We start from the raw sequence: 22,987 nt of genomic DNA, 5'->3' as shown, positions 1-22,987 counted from the left end.
CACCTACATGACTAGTGAAAGTAAACAAAGAAAACATTTCCCAAACCTTACAGAAATCATTATAATCCACAAGGTACCTAATCATGTTTATTTTGTTTTTATTAGCAACATTTTCTCATTCATAATATATAGTACACAGAATAATACACCCCCCTCCTGACAAGTGGTATGTCCCAATTACCATAACCAGTGCCACCCTATATAATGAGCACTGTGATCAAGTTGTACTCTTTTCAGATCCCCAGACAAGGAAGAGGATCATATAGCAAGTATGTGTGTTTGTTTGCTTGGTAATGCTAATGATACTGTTGAGATGAATAAAGGTGTTTGTTGCAACCAACCAGTTGTATCCAAAGACATATAGGCTTTGGGCCATGTGTATCTCGAGAGGAGGCAAGCTTTCCCCAGATTCCTTGAGCCAATTCACAAAATCTTGGCCACTCGCTCACTCACACTCGTCACAAATTGGTGACCTGCTGAGACAATCACATAATGTCAGTTTAAATGTAAATGGTTGCAGTTTGTTTATTAGCAGAGTTCGACCTGGCAGTATTTAGGCAACGTATTTAAAGACCTCCATGTAAGTTGTGTGAAGGCCACAAGATGGTCACATATTTCGTCAGGTCACCAATTTCACCATAACACCGCCATGCTGGAGGGATGGAGTGTGAGTGAGCAGTGTGGCAGAGATTTTGGGTATTGGAATTTGGCCTTGAGCTTTCCTAGGAAGCAGAGTGGAAGGTGCCTCACAGAAGGGGACGTTCGGTGGGCCAATCAGAGGCAATGTAAACATTTTTTTTCTTCTCATGCCAATAAAGCTCCTTTGGATTGAATTGAAGTTCCAGAAAAGACGCGCTGTGATTGGCCAGTAGTCATTGAGTGGCAGCAACGCAGTGTGCCTTCCTCCTTACAATGCGATACACATGGCTTCAAGGAACTACAGCGGCCAATGAGGCGTCTATTTTGTTTTATATCTATGGTTGTATCTGTTGTTTGTAAAAGGAAATTAATATTAAAATGTATTGAACTGGGTCAAGGTGTAAATACCAACTCTGATTAACTACGTAACTAGTATTGAAGCGAACAGTGTTGCAGTGCTGACCATGTGGGCTGTGACAAAAGGTAATGGAGATCTCTAACAAAAGGTGGTGAATATATTGTAATAGTAATAGATGGGAATGGTGAATATGCTGCAGCATTAAATGAGTAGTATAAGAATGCATAATGGTAAACAGAAAATACCGGAAAACAAAACATCATTGAACATGTGAGGCTTAAAATATGTAAGTGGGGATGGCGGCCTCTGTCTTAATACAAGGCTGCTGGCCTCCATTGTCGAAACCACAAACTGACAAGGTTGAATCAATTTGAGGCCTTGGAGCACAAAGGGCATATAGTGACATATTGGAAAAACAGACAAAGGTCTCTATGAGCTCTATCAGATGGTAGAAGAATATGGTCATTGTCCCTTTCTAAAAACAAAGACATTGATGGTATCATGGTGCAGTATCATGTCAGTATGACCACACTGTATACATGTTTAAATAGATTGTTTTTAATTAAATAATTACAATCATTGCAAAGTTTGTTTTTGCTCTCCCGATATTTGTTTATTGAAGGGTGTTGCTTCTTGATCTATGTATCTATGCACGGCCATACAGGTTGGACTGGTGAAAACAATGCAATGGGATCCTCCTTTCCTTCGAGTAGTGATTTGACAATGTCATGTTTTAGACATACTACAGTCTCGCGTAGCCAGACAAGTATTCCACAATCTCTGAATGATATAGTCTGGAAATACACCTCCCCAAATCAAATCAAAATATCTTTACATTTTATTTTTTTATTTCCATTTCTGCAGAATAGCAAGCTATGTTTAGATGATTTCTAAAACTATATTAGGATAAATTTGCACGACTGTAAAGACAAAACAGAAGTGGCGAGGGGGCTTTATACTTCCACTGTATCGCATACTCATGATCAGAGCTTCCGTTACTGTATGACGGAAGCATTTGAAAAGTGCGAGAGGCAACAGTCTGGCCACGCGAGACTAGACATACTCATTCAGTTTCACTGAGTTTCATTCGGACATTCCAGGCTTTCCTGCTTTTTGGTCCTGCCAACTCTCCCCTCCACATAACATTGATTAGTTATACGTCATGGGAAGGCATGATGGGGTGGAAAGGTATTTGGGGGGAAAAAGCTCCTATTATCTCATCTGGAAAGGATGCGGTTGACCCTCTTCCCAAGTCCCAACTTGTCTCTCTCTTGTTCCACTCAGGCCTTTCAGCCATTGTAGCGGCTTAAATGAGACTTGTGGGCCCTCAGGCAGCCGTGGTTCCAAGTCTAAATCTGGTGTCAATGGCTCTCCTCCTAAACGGTTTGAACATTTCTTGCTCTTTGTTTTTCAGTTTCTTCTGTTCCGAGACAGGCAATAGGAAAGCTGAGAGGGAGACCGTGTGAAGGAGAGACGCCTCCTTCAGTACTGACCCCCATGACACCCATAGACACGCGCTCTGGAGGTGAGCATCCCTACTAATACATTAGTAATGTATTAACATAACAGGTTCTACACGGTTTAATTAAACAAAAGTTATTTGTATAATAACTAGAAGCTCGACACGCCTGTGGCCAGTGTCACGTCTAACACCACACATTTGTGTCGCGGCGCGATCCGAGCAAGACAGACACACACTTTATCTGTGCCCACTGACCATGTGTTTTCCACGCTGTGCCGGTTTGTTTTGTTTTTCTGCGTGAATGCCGCGTGTCCGCCGTCCGTGTATATTCTCGGGCCATCGCATCACGGAAAGGGGGAAACCATGGAGCTGGGTTTTAAAATGCACAGGAAAGAGATGTGCGCGTGCTTTCCTTTGGATTCAGTTTCTCATATACTGATGACATCAGGGATCTCCATATATGGGCACGAAAGGGACACAGACAGACGGGTACAACGGGTGCTCTGACAAAGCCCCCCAACACTATGACACAAGACACATCGGCAGTGAGACGTAGATGTGAGGGCCGCATAGAGGCCCGAACCTCTAGTCTTTCAAACGTTGTGTCTTCATACCTCCGATCCACCGTCCCTCCTCGCATTTGTGCCTCTGACATCATCAATATGACCTCATTAACATGGCAACATCAACATGATGTCAGAGATCCACAGGGAAGCAATGCTGTTTTATTACTCAACGTCATCAGGCTTTCTGCAGTAGCTGTGGAATAGCCTGTTTTTGAGCGGCGCTATAGCCCAATGTATGGCTTTTGAAGATTACGTCATTTGCCAGCCAAGTCTATGGACTTTGAGGATATTACAACGTTTGTTTAGAGAACTTTAGAGAGCACTTTAGAGCCAGCCATGTCTATATGGACGTGGCTGGCTCTTATGATGTAAATTGTTTGCCATACAAGTCTATGGACCTTAATGTTTGTGTAGGGCACTAAATGATGACGTAAGACGTCATGTGGCCGATATAACCCATTCTGGGCACCCATTTTCGTGTTGGCATCATGTTGTGCTTTAGCTATTGAAAAATAGCAGATCTACAAGCTCATATCGCGCCACCGAGTGGCGCGATACGAGCTTGTAGGTCTGCTATTTTTGAAAAATCTAAAAAAACGACTGACATTTTTAGAATCTGATCTCAGGTCAGAATGGGTTCATCAGACCAGTGTGTGTCCAGTGGAAACCTCGTATGAATCTGATCTCAGGTCAGAATGGGATAAATACTGTGGGCACCCCTCACTTCACACAGTCAGTGCACAGATCTGGTCTACTGTGTCCGGTAATTTGCACACACACAGTCACACACAGTTTCTGTATCTGCACTAGACCGGATATGCAAATTACAACGCAAATTAGCCCCGTCTTGTTTTCGGAAATTGAGAATAAACTCATTTCTGTATGATGCCTATAATGGTCCCGTGGTCATATTGGTTTCAAATGTGTTAACCCATTCTGACCTGAGATCAGATTCATACGAGGTTTCCGCCGGACACACACTGGTCCTGATGAACCCATTCTGACCTGAGATCAGATTCTAAAAATGTCAGTCGCTCTTCAATTTTTCAAAAATAGCAGACCTACAAGCTCGTATCGCGCCACTCGGTGGCGCGATATGAGCTTGTAGATCTGCTATTTTTAAATAGCTAAAGCATAACATGATGCTGACACCAAAATGGGTGCCCGTTCAGAATGTGTTAAGGGCTGTAGTGGAACGAACCAATCAAACCTCTGAAATATGCATGGCGGACAGAATTAGTCAAATTTAAAGGCATCATTAGATGTTATGAGTTTGAGCATCTGCACCCCCAGGCCCAGTCATTCCACAGAGGAAAGGCAGGTAACCTGGATAATAGCAAGTTGCTGGAGGCTCAACTCATTTTCAAGTGTTAACAAGGTCGTTTCAAAGCCACGACATGCTCCACCGTATGTTAATGTTCACTAATAAGCTCTATATCTCCGAGTCATCTCGGATGGATTGGAGCATAACGCAGCATTTTATGCTAAAAAGCTGCAGGCCACATTGTAAAATGGAGCATAACTATTTATGTAAGAAGAAAAAAGCAGAATAAATTGCTTAAGGTGAACTGATGGCGTCTATGGTCTTCATCTTTTTTGCAGCACTTTGTTCGCTGCACAATGAATAAAGAGGTTTAAGCGTTTGCCTTGTCAAAAAACCTACTGTGTAGGGCCATCAAGCAGGATGTGTTGGAAGTCCTGCTCGGCTGTTAAGCGATTTTGCAGCTTTTTATTCAAGCTGTCAAGTCAAACAATTAGGAGATAATGCGGCCTTGGTTTGTGAATTACGAACATGTCAAGAGACTGCACTAAAAGAGCAACGACAGATGCCACTTATCACCCCAGCAGCCCTTGCTGCGTGACTGTATCATCAGAGAGGAAATGTAACATTCTGATGTTTGCATAAGAGAAGTATTAGTAGCAAGTCAGAAATGTAATTCCTTCCATCCTGTCCCTCTCGCAAGGGGGGTTGACACCCCCCCCCCCCCCCCCTCCCTTCATAAAAAACATACAATGATTTTTTTTTGCTCTCCCCCAAAAGCTAACAAAACAAACAGGGTGGGGTGGTGTGTGTGTGTGTGTGGGGGGGGGGGGGGGGGGGTGAGAGCACACAGAAAGAAAAGCATCCTCGCTGATCTTCGTCCATTTCCAACATCGCTTCTTGTATATTTTTTTGGTGGAAATCCTCTTAGAATGCAAAGTAAATAGATTACGATACAGTGGGGGATTAGGGCTCGCGCGGCGCTGTCAGATTAGCTGGTGAACGCGGCGCGTCGACAGCTCTGACACGGCCATGGCTGCTGTTCAGGAAAAGGGGGCTCCGCGCCACGCTTTAAAGTCGCTTGTTGGCTCCCGTTCATGAATAAAACTGCAGCCCATAATCTCGGCCAACACACACACACACACGCGCGCACACACACACACACACACACACACACACACACACACACACACACACACACACACACACACACACACACACACACACAGTGCACACATATGCACACAAAATTACACATTCACAGTTTTAAGCGCATATATAAATAGTAAATACATATACACACTTCACATAAATACATGTGCATGTACTGTATACAAGTATGTATAGTTGTATAGGTACCTTTACACACAGACAGAATTAGCACGATTAATTGATTTAAACCATTATCAATATTTTGTGCGGCAAAAGCCAATGATTTAATTCATATTGTATTAAAACAATACTTTAGCAAGGTAACAGTTACAATATGACACAGTTATACACATTCACAATCATATTAGAACATATAGTACATTAGATAGCCTTTTGGTATAATAAATATACATTTTACACAATGTTCTTATCAATAATGTAAATAGAAAACTCAATAAAGGATATTGCTAGTGTGATTGCAAACAATAATAATTTGTTCCATACTTTAGAAAAATCAAGTTCTATAAAACATGTGTACAAAAATAATTTGTCCAGACAATAGTGAAACTGAAGATTAATTTCAAACCAGTCCAAAATGAACCACTTTGAGTGTCCCGGGGTCTTCCTTCTCCTGTGAGAGAACAATCAGAAATGTCACTTCTTATAATCCTCTGTCTATATGTACTGTCTGTAACTATACTTACAGTATTTAACTTCTGTTATCCAAAGACTGTTTGTTGTGCAAGCATGCTCCACTACTATACTACTACTAGAAGGGCGCTCTCTGTAGAAGGCAAATCTCCGCCAGAAGGCATGCCCTACCTCTCTCTGTCTTCCTATCTGTCTGGGGCATATGCTGATGTTTTGGAGTGTGCGTGTATGAATAGGCATGAGGCAATGAGGGGAAAGGATATAATAAAGGACTGTCATTACATCATTACATCACTATATTACATCAGTATAGTGCAACCAAAGTGATAGGCTTCATAGTTGGACAGTGAACACGGCTATACGGAGACAAATCTTTGGACAGTGAACAGTGAAAAGTAGTTTGGCATGTGATGTCATCTAAGGCCAAACATGACAGTACAGTTATAGCCATATTATTAGACTTTGTATTATTAAGCCCAATACATTGCAATAGTGTGGGAGTATTCTTCTCTATTCTATTTTATTATTGATGTGCACTTGCCCACTAAGCCTCTACTCTGGGTGTGCGAAAGCTTTTCTATACCAAGAGCGTAAAAGTACAGCTGAACTGCAAAAAAACAAAGCTGTAGCAACTCATAATGTAATAACGGCTCATAATGTATTGGCCTAAATGTAATAAAAGCGCATAGTGTATACACCGACGTAGGGTCCAATGGGCCACTGTTAGTAGAGAACCACAGCAAGCTGCCTTTGTTTTAAATGGTCCCCACTCCCCAGAAATTCGGCAAAACCGTTCACGCCTATGCCGGAGTTGCGCAATTCCAATTAATTGGCCGAGTCAATAATTTAATCCACGCTACGTGCCTGGTGTAATAAGCTCAAAATGTAATAAAATCATCGCATAAACGAAGGATTTTTTACTTGCACAATATGATATTTGTGTTACATTAAGAACCTTATGTAGCCTCTCACGATGTAATAACTGTTCATAATGTAATAATGGCTGTTCAGAAAGTGTTATATTGTAATTATCCGTGTCAATATCACTGTTAGTATCATGGTGAGTATCATGGTCAGTATCATGGTTAGCATCATGGTCAGCATCATGGTCAGCATCATGGTCAGCATCATGGTCAGCATCATGTCAGTATCATGGTCAGTATCATGGTCAGCATCATGTCAGTATCATGGTCAGTATCATGGTCAGTATCATGGTCAGTATCATGGTCAGTATCATGGCCAGTATCATGGTCAGTATCATGGTCAGCATCATGGTCAGCATCATGGTCAGCATCATGTCAGTATCATGGTCAGTATCATGGTCAGCATCATGTCAGTATCATGGTCAGTATCATGGTCAGTATCATGGTCAGCATCATGTCAGTATCATGGTCAGCATCATGGTCAGTATCATGGTCAGTATCATGGTCAGTATCATGGTCAGTATCATGGTCAGCATCATGTCAGTATCATGGTCAGCATCATGGTCAGCATCATGTCAGTATCATGGTCAGCATCATGGTCAGCATCATGGTCAGTATCATGGTCAGTATCATGGTCAGCATCATGGTCAGCATCATGGTCAGCATCATGTCAGTATCATGGTCAGCATCATGGTCAGCATCATGGTCAGTATCATGGTCAGCATCATGGTCAGCATCATGGTCAGCATCATGTTCAGTATCATGGTCAGTATCATGGTCAGTATCATGGTCAGTATCATGGCCAGTATCATGGTCAGCATCATGGTCAGTATCATGGTCAGTATCATGGTCAGTATCATGGCCAGTATCATGGTCAGCATCATGGTCAGTATCATGGTCAGTATCATGTCAGTATCATGTCAGTATCATGGTCAGCATCATGGTCAGTATCATGGTCAGTATCATGGTCAGCATCATGGTCAGCATCATGGTCAGCATCATGGTCAGTATCATGGTCAGTATCATGGTCAGCATCATGGTCAGTATCATGGTCAGCATCATGGTCAGCATCATGGTCAGCATCATGTCAGTATCATGGTCAGCACCATGTCAGTATCATGGTCAGTATCATGGTCAGCATCATGGTCAGTATCATGGTCAGTATCATGGTCAGCATCATGGTCAGTATCATGGTCAGCATCATGTCAGTATCATGGTCAGCACCATGTCAGTATCATGGTCAGTATCATGGTCAGTATCATGGTCAGCATCATGGTCAGCATCATGGTCAGCATCATGTCAGTATCATGGTCAGCACCATGTCAGTATCATGGTCAGTATCATGGTCAGCATCATGTCAGTATCATGGTCAGCATCATGGTCAGTATCTGCATGGTCAGTATCATGGTCAGTATCATGTCAGTATCATGGTCAGTATCATGGCCAGTATCATGGTCAGCATCATGGTCAGTATCATGTCAGTATCATGGTCAGTATCATGGCCAGTATCATGTCAGCATCATGGTCAGTATCATGCTCACCCTGATGGTGACCATGATACTGATTATTACAATGTAATGCTTTTCTCAACAATATGAGCCGTTATTTCAATATGAAGTTACTGTTATTGCATTTTGAGCGGCTACATAAAGTTCTTAATGCAACATATTACATTATGAGCTTTTATTACTTTATGAACTGTTATTACGTGTTTGCCAAGACTTCTAAAGTGCGTCTACATCGATGTGTATGTGCGTGCTTCCCTTGGGCTATGTTAGTTTTGGTTCATGCATTGTCAGTACTCTTACCGATGGCTAAAGACTAATATAAGACAGAGTTGGCTGTGCGTGGACCAGGTTATGTTATATCATTTTAAGGTATACTGTTGTAGTCGAGTAACTACGGATTTCAACATTAAGCTTTTCCCTGTAATGTTCCCTGTAAAATAGCTTATCTACAAGCTCAAAACGCGTCACAGCTTATCTTTGTGTGAAAGTATGAAAAAGTAGAATTATTTTACGAAAAAAAACCCCATCAAAAGTGGAGAGAAAGGGTTTCTGACCAACAGTAGGCTGGCAGTAGGCTTTAATATACTAACATATTTCCAACATCTCTACTCGGGTGGAGATCGTTATGCCAAGTTAATATTGTCTACTCCAATGAAAAGGGCAATGACTTACATTTCCATCATCTCTGCCACCGAGGATGTTTTCTGTAAGACAGTGAAACATGAAAAACTGTCAGAACAAGCCTTGATACCTGAACAAGTGGAGTAAACATTAATAAAAAAAAAATCTCACTGTCACAGTCAAATAAAGCACAAAGTGCCAAATTATCTTAAAAAAAAGTAAATTACCCTGAAGAAGGCAACCTGCTTGCCGAAATGTTGGTTTAATAAAGTTTCTAGCATCGTGACTACGAGCTGTGGGGCCTCTTTTCCAAAAAAATAAAATAAATTAACATTTATCTGACCAGGTACGGATTAACCCCCACAAGGACCAATGAAGGTCCCCAGGAGCCCTTTCAGGGCCTCAAACCCAGTACCAGGGTTCAGTTTCCCTGAAGGGAGAGCCAAGGGCCCCTGAGCTGCGGTTCCAATGGCAAATTTGGCACTGTCTCTGACATTGGCTCTAATCTTTCACTGTATAATATGCAAGACAATAGACAACATAGAAAACGGAGTAAGATAGCCTTTAAAGGTAGAGTTTGACAGTTAAAACTTTGGCCTGATGTTTCGTCTAAGTTTGCGCTGCAGGCTAATCTTACACACACACACACACACACACACACACACACACACACACACACACACACACACACACACACACACACACACACACACACACACACACACACACACACACACACACACACACACACACACACAAATATTTCGCATATATATGCCAGAAAAAGTTACAAAACACATTTATTATTATTAGATATTTAATTGAAAATGAAAGCTTTTAGGCATATTCTTTTCAACGCCCAAGCAACGCTGTGGATGTATTGAAACAGGCCTCTAGTCTGTGTGTCACATGTTAACTCCAGAAAGTAATTAGGTTGATTGAGGACATACAGTACAGGCTCAGAAATCTCATTTGTCGCTCCTGGCATTGTCAGTAAGTAAATATTTTGCCAAACAGCCTAGTAATGACTCAGTGATTATATGTTGATCATTTAAATTGAATTGTATTTCTCACGTAAGTACTTGGACCTGCCTGCTTAGTACTGTAGTGTAGACCTGTAGGCTATATATTTTGAAACCTGCTGTAAAGTAAACAGTTACTTAAAACCATGAGAAAACCCCACAGTGCACTTACCCACCTGTATGTCATGAGTACAGTGGTACTTTCTCAAACTTAATTTAGCTAATCAAACATTGCGAAACGATTGAAAACCTTATAGCCATCAAATTGTTTTATGTAACATCCAAAGTGAGAACAGCAAATGTACATGATTTACCCATGTAAGAGAAGATAATTCTTCTTTTGTCTAATTTTTTCTTAGAAAAACCCATCTTCAGTAAAACCCTGCCAAAATCACATGGCCTGTTCCTTGGAGGAGTTGATGCAGAAAGTAGATTGTTAATTTCATTTCCTACATGGACATGGGAATTGAATTCATTTTACTTACTCTTTTTACAGCTTTCTAATCTCAATATATTTGACACATCCCCAGAAGTGATTGAAGAGAGATTTAAGTGTCTCCTGCTTCTGAGCATGCTGTTAATGTACAGAAACCAATCCCTTCACTGTTAAAACAGATGTCAAATGGATATGGAATTAAAGTTCCCCCAGGTGACGTGTCCTACTTAAATGCCCCACATGGCATTCCAGGTCTCTATAACCATCCACTTAAGTTTTAGCGGTCTCCAACGACCTCTCCTTCTGATGCAAGCACAGCGGATCCGAAGAAAGAAAAAAAGTGTTAATTTAATAGGCTAATAGGTTTAATGGGTTATCAATATTAAGGGGTTGGTGTTAATGATAATTCTGTGGCTTAAGGTTGACACTAGACGCAGGGACATTGTTAGACTTTATAGACAGAATGATGGCATGTGTGAACCCGGGTCCTGTTATTGGAAGGAGGCAATGACAATTCAATATTTAACCATGATTTTTTTTTTTATCCTGTGACTTCATCAGACTTGATTAATTATTTTTTCCTTTTTGTTATTCACAGTGCCATTACATTCTAAGGCTCGAGGTTTTTTTAACCTAGTTGCACACTGCTGTCGTACAGTACCAGAATTGGCCTATTTACAAGCACACAACATGTTGCATTGCGACACATTATGAGCTTGTAGATCTGTATAAATCATACTTAATGTTGCAGCAGTTGTGCAACATCACAAAGCTTGATGTGGTGACGACATCCGCATCTGTAGCAGTTTGTACCGAGACACTTGAAAAGAGGTCAGTGATCTATAACGATTTGTCTTGTCTTCACTTGGTATTAAAGAGTAAACATATTTATAGATTGCACTTTATTGATCAATTGTTGAATCATTGAGCAGCTACGGTACTTAAAGGTGACAATGACAAAGAATTACAAGACAATAGGGCCATGGGAGATTGTCCATTCAGTACCTCTAATCAATTTATATACTCACACAGGAAAATAATCAGTGTTAATGTACTGTAGAGAGTTTACAAAATGTTAACCAAATGGAACCTTATGGTCCATTTCATTACATTTGTACACTGTTGGAGGTACAAATGGATAATAAAAAAGGATCAGGTTGCTGCAGCCAGTTTGGGTTGCCTAACCAGGGTTGTGTAAGTTCAGGAAGGAATCTGGAGGAGGATAGCATATGGGGCAACTTTTCACATTTGCGGTGACTCCTGTATGGCCAGAACCCAGAAGAGACAGTGCTTTTGGAGGTGTGGGGTGACTGGGGTCGATAGTATGTTGTACATGATATATGGCATTTTTGTAAGAAATAAGCCCTCGGGCAAACGGTATGGAATATCAAAACCCTGTTTGATATTCATCTTTGGATCTGCATTGTTTAAGAGGCCTGTCAATGTAGGATCCATATATTTGAGGTAGATCTTATACTGTTCATTATTTTGGCCATTTGTTGTCAAATTCTCACCATGTGCGCACACACACACACACACACACACACACACACACACACACACACACACACACACACACACACACACACACACACACACACACACACACACACACACACACCACCAAAAAGCCTGAATAGGTTCTATGCTCACTCAGTAGGTGAAACACGTTGTCATCGTCACGTTCTGAATGCAAACCGTTGTCACTCACGGCGATCTCCCTCGCTCTGAGCCTGTTTTAATATGGTTATGATTGACATTAAAACCCTGCCACCATAACACTGATATTTAAAATGCCGATGCAAATTCTCTTTTCCAATAGCCTACGGTGCGGATTACCGAACGACAGAGCGATTTAGTGCCGAGACAATTGCTAATCGCCTGAAAAATGGAATTATTAAAATAGTAGAGAGCAAGGAGGGGTTTGGATATGTGGAAGGAAAGAGGGAGGCAAAAAAAGGCAGAAGATGTCATGTTTTCCTAATGGGTATTTTCTGTAAATAACTAGCTCGTAATCACAGACATCTGATACTAGGAGCGGAGAGCACTCGGGCTACATTTTGAGTACAAAACAAGACTACATTTTGCCAGAGAATTGTTGTTAAGGGCTCATGACCGTGGCCCTGAAACAGGCATGGTGAGGATTACAAGTGATGTGTTGTAATATGGGCTGCCTCTCCGGCAGCAGGTACTGATGGAAAGTCAATGTGAAATGTGGCAGCTATAGTTAGGAGAGCGTAAGAACGAAAAATAACGAGAGATTTCATAATCGCTCGTCACACACACACACACACACACACACACACACACACACACACACACACACACACACACCTGATTGTCTCCATGGCCAGATGGTATTGGCACCAAGAGTCGCCCGAACATTCTCCCCCTGCATCCTTCTCCAATTGGGTCGTCCAACACCACTGCGAACCAATCGGAAGAGACCTGATTAATATCTTACAGCAACACAGCTTTTGTTTTTCTGTAAAGATCAGAACATCACAATAGAGAACTGAAGTGTCATTAAAGTGATACCACAGCATTCAGACCACAGTGGTAAATTAATAATGTATAATACAGTATGCGGCTTATAGTAAAAAAAATCACACCTGTGTGAAGTGAGGGGCGCTCTTATCATCTTACAGTGATGTAACAAACGGTGACAAAACAAACATTAAATTCTCTTTATTGTCAATTAAATGTCAACTAAAAACAAACATTAAACCTGTATCAAAAATCACACCTGTGCGAAATGAGGGGCGCTCTTGTTGGCCAAGCGCTCCCACCAACATGTGATTGGTTGGCCGATTTGCTCGTTTACATGTGACGTAAGTTTTCCCTTCAATGTCAATGGCGTTAAATGTTTTGATGTTTAATTTACATCAAAGCGAAATTATCAGCTCTTATCATCATACATCGTCATGCATCATCTCATACTGGCCAATCAGAATGCCTGTGATTGGTTGGCTGATTTGCTTGTTTACATATGACGTAAAGTTTCCCTTCAATGGCGTTTAATGTTTTGATGTTTAATTTACGTCATATTTAGCGTGATTCTGACGTCATTTCTCCGTTCATTGTCAATTGCAAATCTTGAGACGTGTGCAGGGGACACGTTTATTTAAATCTGTTTATTAAAAAAATACACCTGTGTGAAGTGAGGGGCACTCTTATCATAGGCGGGGCTAGAACCTCTCAAAAAATGAAATGCTAATTTTACTTATTATTATTGGTCAGCCAATGTTCAGAAAATGGCCTACTGGTTCCACTCCCCTCTAACTGACTGGTGTGTACTGGAATTTAAATCATGCCACTCAATGTCTCTCCCAGTAGCACTCTACTCTAAATTACCCCTATCACCATCTAAATTTAGATTGCCACCATTAAGATTTGGTCACAGTTGCGCTCCCACTTTAAATTTAAGGATGGCTCTATAAATTGTCCCATACTTGGCAATCACCTATTCCCTCCCTCTATGTCAGACTTAGCTTTCAAACAGTGGAAAGATAAAGGTCTTGTCAAATTCTCAGATCTCTATGAGATAAATGTATTCAGTAGTTTTGAGAAAATTTGTACCAAATATGATCTACCCCACAATAATCTTTTCCGATACTTTCAAGATTTTGTTAAAAATCAATTTCCCTCCTACCCTGAGAAACCAGCAAATAAACCATGGGACAACCTCCTAATACTGCATCCTGGGCAAAGGGGCCAAATCTCAGTTACTTACCAATCTCTTATGAGATTAAACATCCTCCCTATGGACAAAAATAGGAATAGATGGGAGACCGAGCTGGGTGAAACATTTCTTGATGAATGGTGGGATGTGGCTATTGATCGAGTCAACAAATCAACATCATGTGCTAGACTAGGCCTCATTCAATTCAAAGTCTTTCATAGACTTCATTACTGCAAATCTAAACTTGCTGCAATATATCCTGGAATTGATGATAAATGTGATAGATGTGCTCTCTCACCAGCTAATCACACACACATGTTCTGGTCTTGCCCGAAGCTGGTACATTATTGGACTAAAATATTTGAGATTTTGTCTGATATATTTGAGGCTCGTTTGGAGCCGTCACCCCATATCGCTATTTTTGGAGTGCCATCAGATTTTGAACTTCTAACCCAGAAACAGTCTAATATGGTAGCATTTGCCACACTGATAGCAAGACGTAGAATATTGTTGGGATGGAAATCCCCAACTTCCCCTTCTATAGCTATGTGGCTTAAGGATATTATGGGATTTTTAAAATTGGAAAAAATAAAGTTTACAATTAGAGGTTCAACAGAAAGGTTCTTTTCTAGCTGGCAACCATTTATTACCTACTTTGAGAATCTGAGAGTACTTCCGACAGACTAATTGAATCAATACTATGTGTGTTTTTTGCATTCTCATAATGATAGAACTGTGTATAGAGGGTGATATATGACAACGTTCCGAACACAATCTTTTCCAACATAACTTGTGACTGACTATTTCTTGAACTCGAATAACCCAACTCATAATTGTATTTATTTTATTTTTTGTTTTTGTTATCTGTGCTTAAATTATTATTTTTGTATCCTGTTTATATCATATGTCTGTATGTATGTTTGTTTTTGTATGTCTGTACTAAATTATGAATGTTATTTTTTATATTGTTTTGATGATGACGATAACTGGGGGGAGGGATGGGGTGAGGGAGAAAAAAAATGGTATGTTCAAACTGTACTACATTGTTGAAACCTATTACCAATAAACATATTATAAAAAAAAAAAAAATGCTACCCCATTTATACTGGAGGAACAGATACCATGAAGAAGGCTTTTTTTGTTGAAAGGTTGGTCTTTTTTACGTTTCTGTCATGGTCTGTCACTCTACAGACCATGTCTCCACATCAGCCACTCCCATTCTCCATTCCCTCTCTCAGCCCTTGTCACACACCTGTTTCCACCCCCTCTTCAGCCCAACAGTGCCATGCCCATTCCACACCTGAGAACACTTCTGCAATCACCCTGCTCCCTATAAGACTGGACTCATTTCACAAACAAACTGTCAGTACATACATCCTTGTTCCTGTGTTCTGCCTTGGACTCCTCGTGTGTTATTTTGGGCTTCTAAGAGGTATTTGTGATTTGTATAGCCTTAAGTTTTTTGGACTTACTGAGTTTGCATTTATTGCTTCTTGACGTTTTGCATTTTTTGGATTTTGGACTGTACTTCTTGCATTCCCTACTTTTTGTTGTTAAACTTATTAGGCTTAATAAATAAGTTAATTTGAAACCTGTTATGCTTTTGTCTCTGCATTTGGGTTCAGTCTTTCCTGCAAACCGTAACAGTTTCAGGACGTCAAACCTATAGTACTGTGCGAACCCTGAGAGGCAAGGGCCCCTGAGGGCCAAGGGCCCCTGGGCCAGGGCCCCACTGGCCCAAGGGTTAATTTGTCCCTGGCTGACTACCTCACTGCAAATCTCAATGTAAAACGGAATCAATACTATAATCTGAGAAAATAAAAGATATTTAAATAAACGATATTTAAAAATTATAATTTATATTAAAAATATAACTTTCTCCAATAGCTTTGCCACTCTGGCTCCTGTTTAGCCGGGATGATAAATAGCCTCCCATTTCCTCACTGGTCTGGAACAAGAGTAAGAGACAAGCAAGCAAGCAAGCAAGAGAGAGAGAGAGAGAAGGGGGGCCAGCAGTTATCAAAAGGAATGTTGGGACGCTTCCCAGATTCCCGTCTCCTCCTCTCTGAGTCGGATTTGGGAACGGCGGTGTCACTGAGATGCTCCCCAAACCACCATTGTGCTTTGCCTCCCTCTCTCTTTCTCTCTCTTTTCCCCTCTCGCTCTGTTTTTCTCATAGAGCCAGATGGGAAAAGAAGAACGCTGGTGCTATAATGCCTTCCCCTCACTGTATCAGGGACTAAGCTTGTCATTGGCTCCACATGAGAAACAATGAAACTTCATCAGGGACCAGATTACAAGAGGGGGTGTGTCAACATAAGAAAATGTTCAAAAAAGGGGGGGAAATTGTGCGTCAGAGAGGCATTTTGTCTCTATTTCTCGTTATCTTTGGGGAAGTGTGTGAATCTGCTTGCTTAGCCAGGGTCTGTAGAGCGAGGTAAAGACCTGTGGAGTGGACTGTGCTAGTAGGAAGACAAACCACCCCTAATCCTTTTACCTCTCTTTCGCCCTCTCTTTGCTTTCCTTTTAATAAGGAGCTCAAATTGAACCAACTCACTGTCCTCTCCCTTTTTGGTTGTTATATGTTGAAATTTGTACTGTATGTCATGCTAAAGAACAGTATATAAAACATCTTTGCCGTCTCATAGTATAGTTTTTCATATTTTGGCAGCGCCATAATATAATTGTGTGCCATATCATGCTATGCCAAAAATACTATACAATTTTTAGATGACAGTATAGTAAGAAGTGTGTGTTGTTGTGTGCATTGACAGCACAGACCCAAGTATATTCTGAAGGTTATTTATCAAACAGACCCACTGGCCTGATAACAAGAGTGCTTGTCATCTTTAAGCACACCTTTGGTGTCATCACAAAGGGCACCTCGCTCTTTCATGCATACTGGATGTATGCATGAACCCGATATACTTTGTTGAGCGGATTCCCAAGGAAAGACTTAGCCTGGAATCCAAACTGATACGCTACATTTGGCTGATTTTGTTTTTTGGTGAAAAAAAGAATGGATTCTAAGCTAGGACACGACATACTGAGCCTATAGTGTTGTTTTTGAGGGGTAAAATGAAGGTCTCCCCCATTCATTAGAAGGACAATATCATGCCTGGGCCGTAGCTCAGCGGTCCAGGCACCTTGGCTGTTAAGACAGCTTTACAGCGTGTTGCGGGTTCGAGCTCCGATCCCGACAAACTTTGCTGTGTGTCCTTTCCTGTCTAATTACTGTCACCTGTCTAATTACTGTCACCTGTCTAATTACTGTCACCTGTCAAATTACTGTCACCTGTCAAATTACTGTCACCTGTCAAATAAAGGCAAAAAAAGCCCCAAGAAATATCACTCACTCCCCAAATATTAAATTAACTGAACAACTCTCTGGGGTGCACACAAATGTACAAGTAGATGTGTAAATAACCCCAGAAGTGTTTTAAAGTGAAATTGGCCCAGAACAGACAGGAGTGGAGATAATTAGTGCTGCCCTACATGCCATAAATAAGTAAGTAGCAAACATCTGCATTAGCCTACTACATTTACAAGACACAATTAGATCAACGTTTGCCTGTTATCTCTCCTATGGTACCACGTCATCAATAGCCTACGCCTACGGCATGGAATTGTGGAAATTAACATCTTATTCAACCACAACAAAATATTTCTGAGAGGATCTGAGAGGCTTGCTAAATGTCATCAAATGGTGGCCTGCTCAGGGAGTGCAAAGTAGACACTCCCTGAGCAGGCTTCAAGCCACTCAGTTAGCCACACCACCTCCACACACACCTGCTGTAAACAGACAGACACAAGCTAAGAAAGAGAGTGAAATAAACAACTTCTAATGTAACTTTACATCTCATGGAAGTTGAGTGCAGTAGTCTGGGTTGTTAGGAAGTGAAAACTGCTCAGTCACAACAAGTGTGTGAACGTGTGTGTGTGTGTGTGTGTGTGCGTGCGCGCGTGCATGTGCATGTGCAATGCATGCGGCCTCGTCAGAGGTAAATACAATCGTGAAAAGGACATACTGTATGAGTGCTTGTATTTTCTTCATTTCATTGTATATTCGAGCCTTGCACCTAGAAGGATTTCTTTCTAACCTGGAGTACTGTGGGTTGTCTGCTTCGGCAGTTTTGCATGGTCATATATACAGTACATTTAGAATAAATATAAGCTATCGGCTATATAATAGGGTGTCACAGAACCAAATCTTTGTATGAAACTTCATTCTTAACTGTTCACCAATGATGGGTTTAACTGAAAGTGATATTGAACCAAGTGCTACAACCTGATTGAATCTAGATTTCTATCCCTCTATTTCTAACTCTGTGTATTTTGTGACAGGATATAATACGCTATATGTACTGTATATTACTACTGTAGGCTGTATATGTTGTAACTGGAAGGATGCAGTATACATGGCTGTGTCTGCTTGTCTGCTGTTGCCAGTGAGTTGTGACAGGGTACAGTGTACAGTACGTGGACCTTGGTCAGCTCACTTACATACTCAAACTCACGTTGTCTCTCTCAACCTGCTCCCCAGGTACACGACCCAGGGTGATGATGACCCCAGACCCACATGCTCAGCTTCTTCTCAGCCCTGAATTTCGCTTTGCTGCACCCTAAGAGCCTGCTCTAAATCCCCGACCACTGCACTACACCAGAATGCTATGTGCAGTACTAAACATCCAAGGCTGAGTGAGAAGATGGCAGTCTGGAGAATGAGACTGGTCGGTGCCATTGATACAAGCGGCCGAAATGAGTTTTCTTCGACGGGTGGCTGGCATCTCCCTTGGAGATAGGGTGAGAAGTTCAGTCACACGAGAGAGACTCGGAGTAGAACCGCTGCTCCTTCGCCTGGAAAGGAGCCAGCTGAGGTGGTTCGGGCATCTGGTTAGGATGCACCTCGGGCGCCTCCCTAGGAATCCCTCAGGAGGTAGTCACTAATGTTGCTCTGGAGAGGGAAGTCTGGAGCACTCTGGTGGAGCTGTAGCCCCTCTCGGAACCCCCTGGGTCAGCTCGATCTATCGTGCCGAACAGAACCATGGGGTCCCTGTTCGTTAATGTGTTTTCGTATGCGAATGATAGAATGCAGACATAAATATCGTCGGAAACGTCGGAAACGTCGTCTCTGCGGCGTTTGAGTAATTCTGGTCGTTTGTGTGATTCTGATTCTGAGAACTCAGTCTCAAAAATGTCAGAAACTTCAGTACCATTGGGTTCTGACTTGTGGGGCTAGTGGAGCTGTTGCCCCCGCGACCCGACTACGGATAAGCGGTTGAAGATGGATGGATGAGTGGATGGTGTCATTGATACTGGGACAAAAGTGCTGGCAAGCTAGCCAGGTGTATGGAGCATGGAGATGACTGGAGACGCTGCTGGAGGGCTCATCATGAACGGGAGAGTCTATGTCTTTATGGGCTCCATGGATCAGGTAGGAACTTTATTTTTTGCTTCTTTGCTGCTGCTGCTGCTGCTGCTGCTGTTTGTGTTGTCTGCTGTGTGTAGTGTGATTCAAGCTGGTGTACTATGACTGTCATTTTGGGACCCAATGACTGGGTGGCAAGGAAACATGTTCAGTAACTGTTTCTGGCTCTGGAATTGAATGCTGATGTGAATCTACAGTTTGTATGTTGTGTTGTATCTGCCGTTGGAGTTATGTGAGTTGTAACAGGGAACAGTATACTGTATGCGAAGGTTTATGTGGCTTTTGATCACTTCAATAATACTATAAGTGAATTTGCGAATTCCTTTTGGTTCGAACGAGAGGTTTTGGGCTTTATAGCGGTCATCAATTCCAAATGTTAATTTTCAATTGAAGAATGATAAAACGGTAGGTTATGTGTGTTGGGGTTGCTGAGGTTTGTGGTGAGTTGTTGTGACAGGGTGGCTGTACTAGATTATGACTGGCATGGTGTCAAAGAATGTCTCTTATGTAGGCCTATGGTCTTTCTCTCTCTCTCTCTGTCTCTCTCTCTCTCTCTCTCTCTCTCTCTCTGTGAATATCAACTGCTTTGCAGTATAATTGTGACTTAATTGTGATTGATCTTTGATTGGGCTCGTTTCTGTTGCCCCTCTGGTGGATTTGCAACAGTTGTGTAACTGGCCTCATTTATTAGTAACTACAATAGTTCATGTGAATTCACGTGACCTTATTGTAAAGTGTAAATGTGTAAAACAGACACGCTCACTCACCGTGAAGTGGAAGTGTCCAGAGATGTATGGTTCTGCTCTGCCTGTCTCCCTATTGGTCCACCTGTATGTCTGTCACATGCCCCGTTCCTGCCTCTGACAGGATCCTCTGGGAGACAGAAACGTATCGCACGCGCGCGCACACACACACACACACACACACACACACACACACACACACACACACACACACACACACACACGCACACGCACACGCACACAAACACCCAGGGTGAGCTAACATGTCTGTTACACCTAAAGGCAACAAGCACTCAATTAGCCATTCACCTGAGAGAGGAATGAGAGAGAGAGACACAGAGAGAGAGAGGGGGGGGGGGGATCAGATGCATGTTGTTACTGTAGGTTTTTATTGTAACACAATCTTTAAATGAAAACCATCTAGGTCCACACAAACATGTTTCAGAAATAATCTTAGTCCATATATTAAATTTTACAGCTGTTTTACAACGTACTTGTGGTCACCCAACGTTGTGCGTTCAAAGAATGTTTCTCTTTCTGTTGTTGTAGTTTGTGGGTTTAGTAAGAGGTAGGCAAACTATAATTATGCAACCTATGGCTAGTTTACAACTTTTCGGGACAGTCCAAATACATTAGCAGTTTTCCAGAGTCCTTCGTCACTTACTGTAGGTAATACAACGTGCACAGACACTGGAATTGTCGCAAATAGCTCATTATATTATAGCTTGCCTCCTGTGCATGTATGGCGATAGTAGCATTCCAAAATACTGAATCTAACTGCACAACAGCTGCTAACATTAACCACATCATCAGCAATGCCTGTAATTGATTATCCATGTTGAATTCACCACTGGTCACATCATAGGGACGTGACGAATGAGGGAAGGACACTGTACACATGACTGATTAGATTAATTTGCAAAGCGGACATGGGCGTCTGCATCATCATTTTCCTGCTCGTCTAGATCATGCAATGCTGGAATTGTCAGGGTCAGGAGCATTTTGAAAATGGTCTTTTATATAGGTTCAAAATGTTTGGAGTAGTGTGTACGTACGCTAGGTGCAAAAGTAGCAAATGTTTGTGTGTGGATTTAGCTTGAGAAAAACAGAGAGACAAAGAGACAGACAAAAAACAAGGAGGATAACCTAGAGTAGTGCTGCAATTAATCGATAAAAAAGTCGAGATCTAAATTCAGACACCTAAGCAATCTCAAACCGGCTCTTACAAACAAATCGCACCATTATGTCAAATATTGAGCGAGGCCGTGTGTTGTGATTTGACGAAACTACAGTGTATTGAGTCAGTGAGGACAGTCAGTGTGACATAGATACATACATACTGTACATATACTGTATATGGTAAACAGACAGACAACATCATTACAATACATTTACACTTACTTCACATCTCCACTAAACACAAGTTTCAGTGCAATAGAGACGACACTGATAGAGCAGCGGTATAGGGAAGCGCTTCTCCAACACACTGGAGCTAACAGGCTTTTTTTCTGAATCAGACGGCCGTTAACAGAGAGAGGGAGAGAATGGAGGTGGAGGAGTGGATCTTAAGATAAGTCTTTCCTCTCTTCCATTGAGAGGCCCTGCAGTCATATCAGCCATTGTGAGGGGGAGCCAGGCGGAGAAGGAGAACAGTTGGCTCACTTTGCTCACTCTCTCGCTCCTCTCGGCTAAACGCAGCCGAAAGGAGAAAAGAGAGAAGGGTGATACGGCGAAGGGGAGAGAATATAAGGCCTTCGTTGGCTTGTCGCCCTCTCACAATGTGCTATCTAACCAAATCAACACACTTGTCAGCCAGACAGCTCTGAGCCATTTTCACAAACCACATTACAAAAGCGAAGCATATTGCAAAGCCCAAATGTGTTTCTACATGTGTGTGTGTGTGTGTGTGTGTGTGTGTGTGTGTGTGTGTGTGTGTGTGCGTGTGTGTGCGTGTGTGCGCACGCGCGCGTGCATGGCTGTGCACAATTCATTTGTCTGCTGAGAATCTCTGTTCATCAGCAGTTATACAAAGGATGTGTAAATACCATCTGTGTGGATAAAAATACCATATCTCTAGTCTACACACAGTCTGATTCAAAGCTCATCTGATTTTGGCACACTGGGAAAAGATTAGCATTTTATAGAAGAATCTAATGTCCCTGTGCAAAATAAGTATAGGACAAGAAAAGGCCAGAAAAACAAGACAAAGTGAGTGAAGTAAGGTCACCTCCATGTTGGAGGAGTGAGTCAGGAGTGTCATGGGAGTCTCCTTTCCCTCCCTGAACTTTTCCTCCACCTGGTAATGAGTGACAAGTTGATGGACAGGCATTCTATGACAGCTCTCTGTGTACTGTACATTCATAGCAGTTAAGCTCGCCTAGAGTGATAGTTAATTCCAGTTCAACACGCAGAGGAAAACAACCCTCACAGACACACTAAAAGGGGGGTTTCCTATTTTTACTGACCTGCAGTATTTAAGTTAAGTGTGTGTTTAACAGCATAATTATGCAATGCATAAGTGCGTGGAGACACATT

The 22,987-nt window shown here is 41.8% G+C and overlaps 1 protein-coding gene across 1 annotated transcript in view; it reads right to left on the bottom strand.

The window, feature by feature from the left end:
* Window positions 1–5,903: 5,903 nt before the first annotated feature.
* The window catches only part of wdpcp (WD repeat containing planar cell polarity effector), a 112,206-nt gene continuing 95,122 nt past the window's right edge, over window positions 5,904–22,987 (bottom strand). The window contains exons 15-18 of the mRNA XM_083774397.1: window positions 20,477–20,582; window positions 12,934–13,025; window positions 9,193–9,224; window positions 5,904–6,069 (exon numbers count right to left, since the gene is read on the bottom strand). Of these exons, the coding sequence (XP_083630523.1) occupies window positions 6,019–6,069; window positions 9,193–9,224; window positions 12,934–13,025; window positions 20,477–20,582 (281 nt within the window). The 3' untranslated portion in view covers window positions 5,904–6,018. The remainder of the gene's footprint in view (window positions 6,070–9,192; window positions 9,225–12,933; window positions 13,026–20,476; window positions 20,583–22,987) is intronic.

This window comes from Protomyctophum parallelum (assembly GCF_964188405.1).
Source record: "Protomyctophum parallelum genome assembly, chromosome: 10".
Classification (NCBI taxonomy): Eukaryota; Metazoa; Chordata; class Actinopteri; order Myctophiformes; family Myctophidae; genus Protomyctophum; species Protomyctophum parallelum.
Note: the sequence above shows the minus strand (reverse complement) of the source record. Positions and strands in the feature narration are given on the sequence as shown.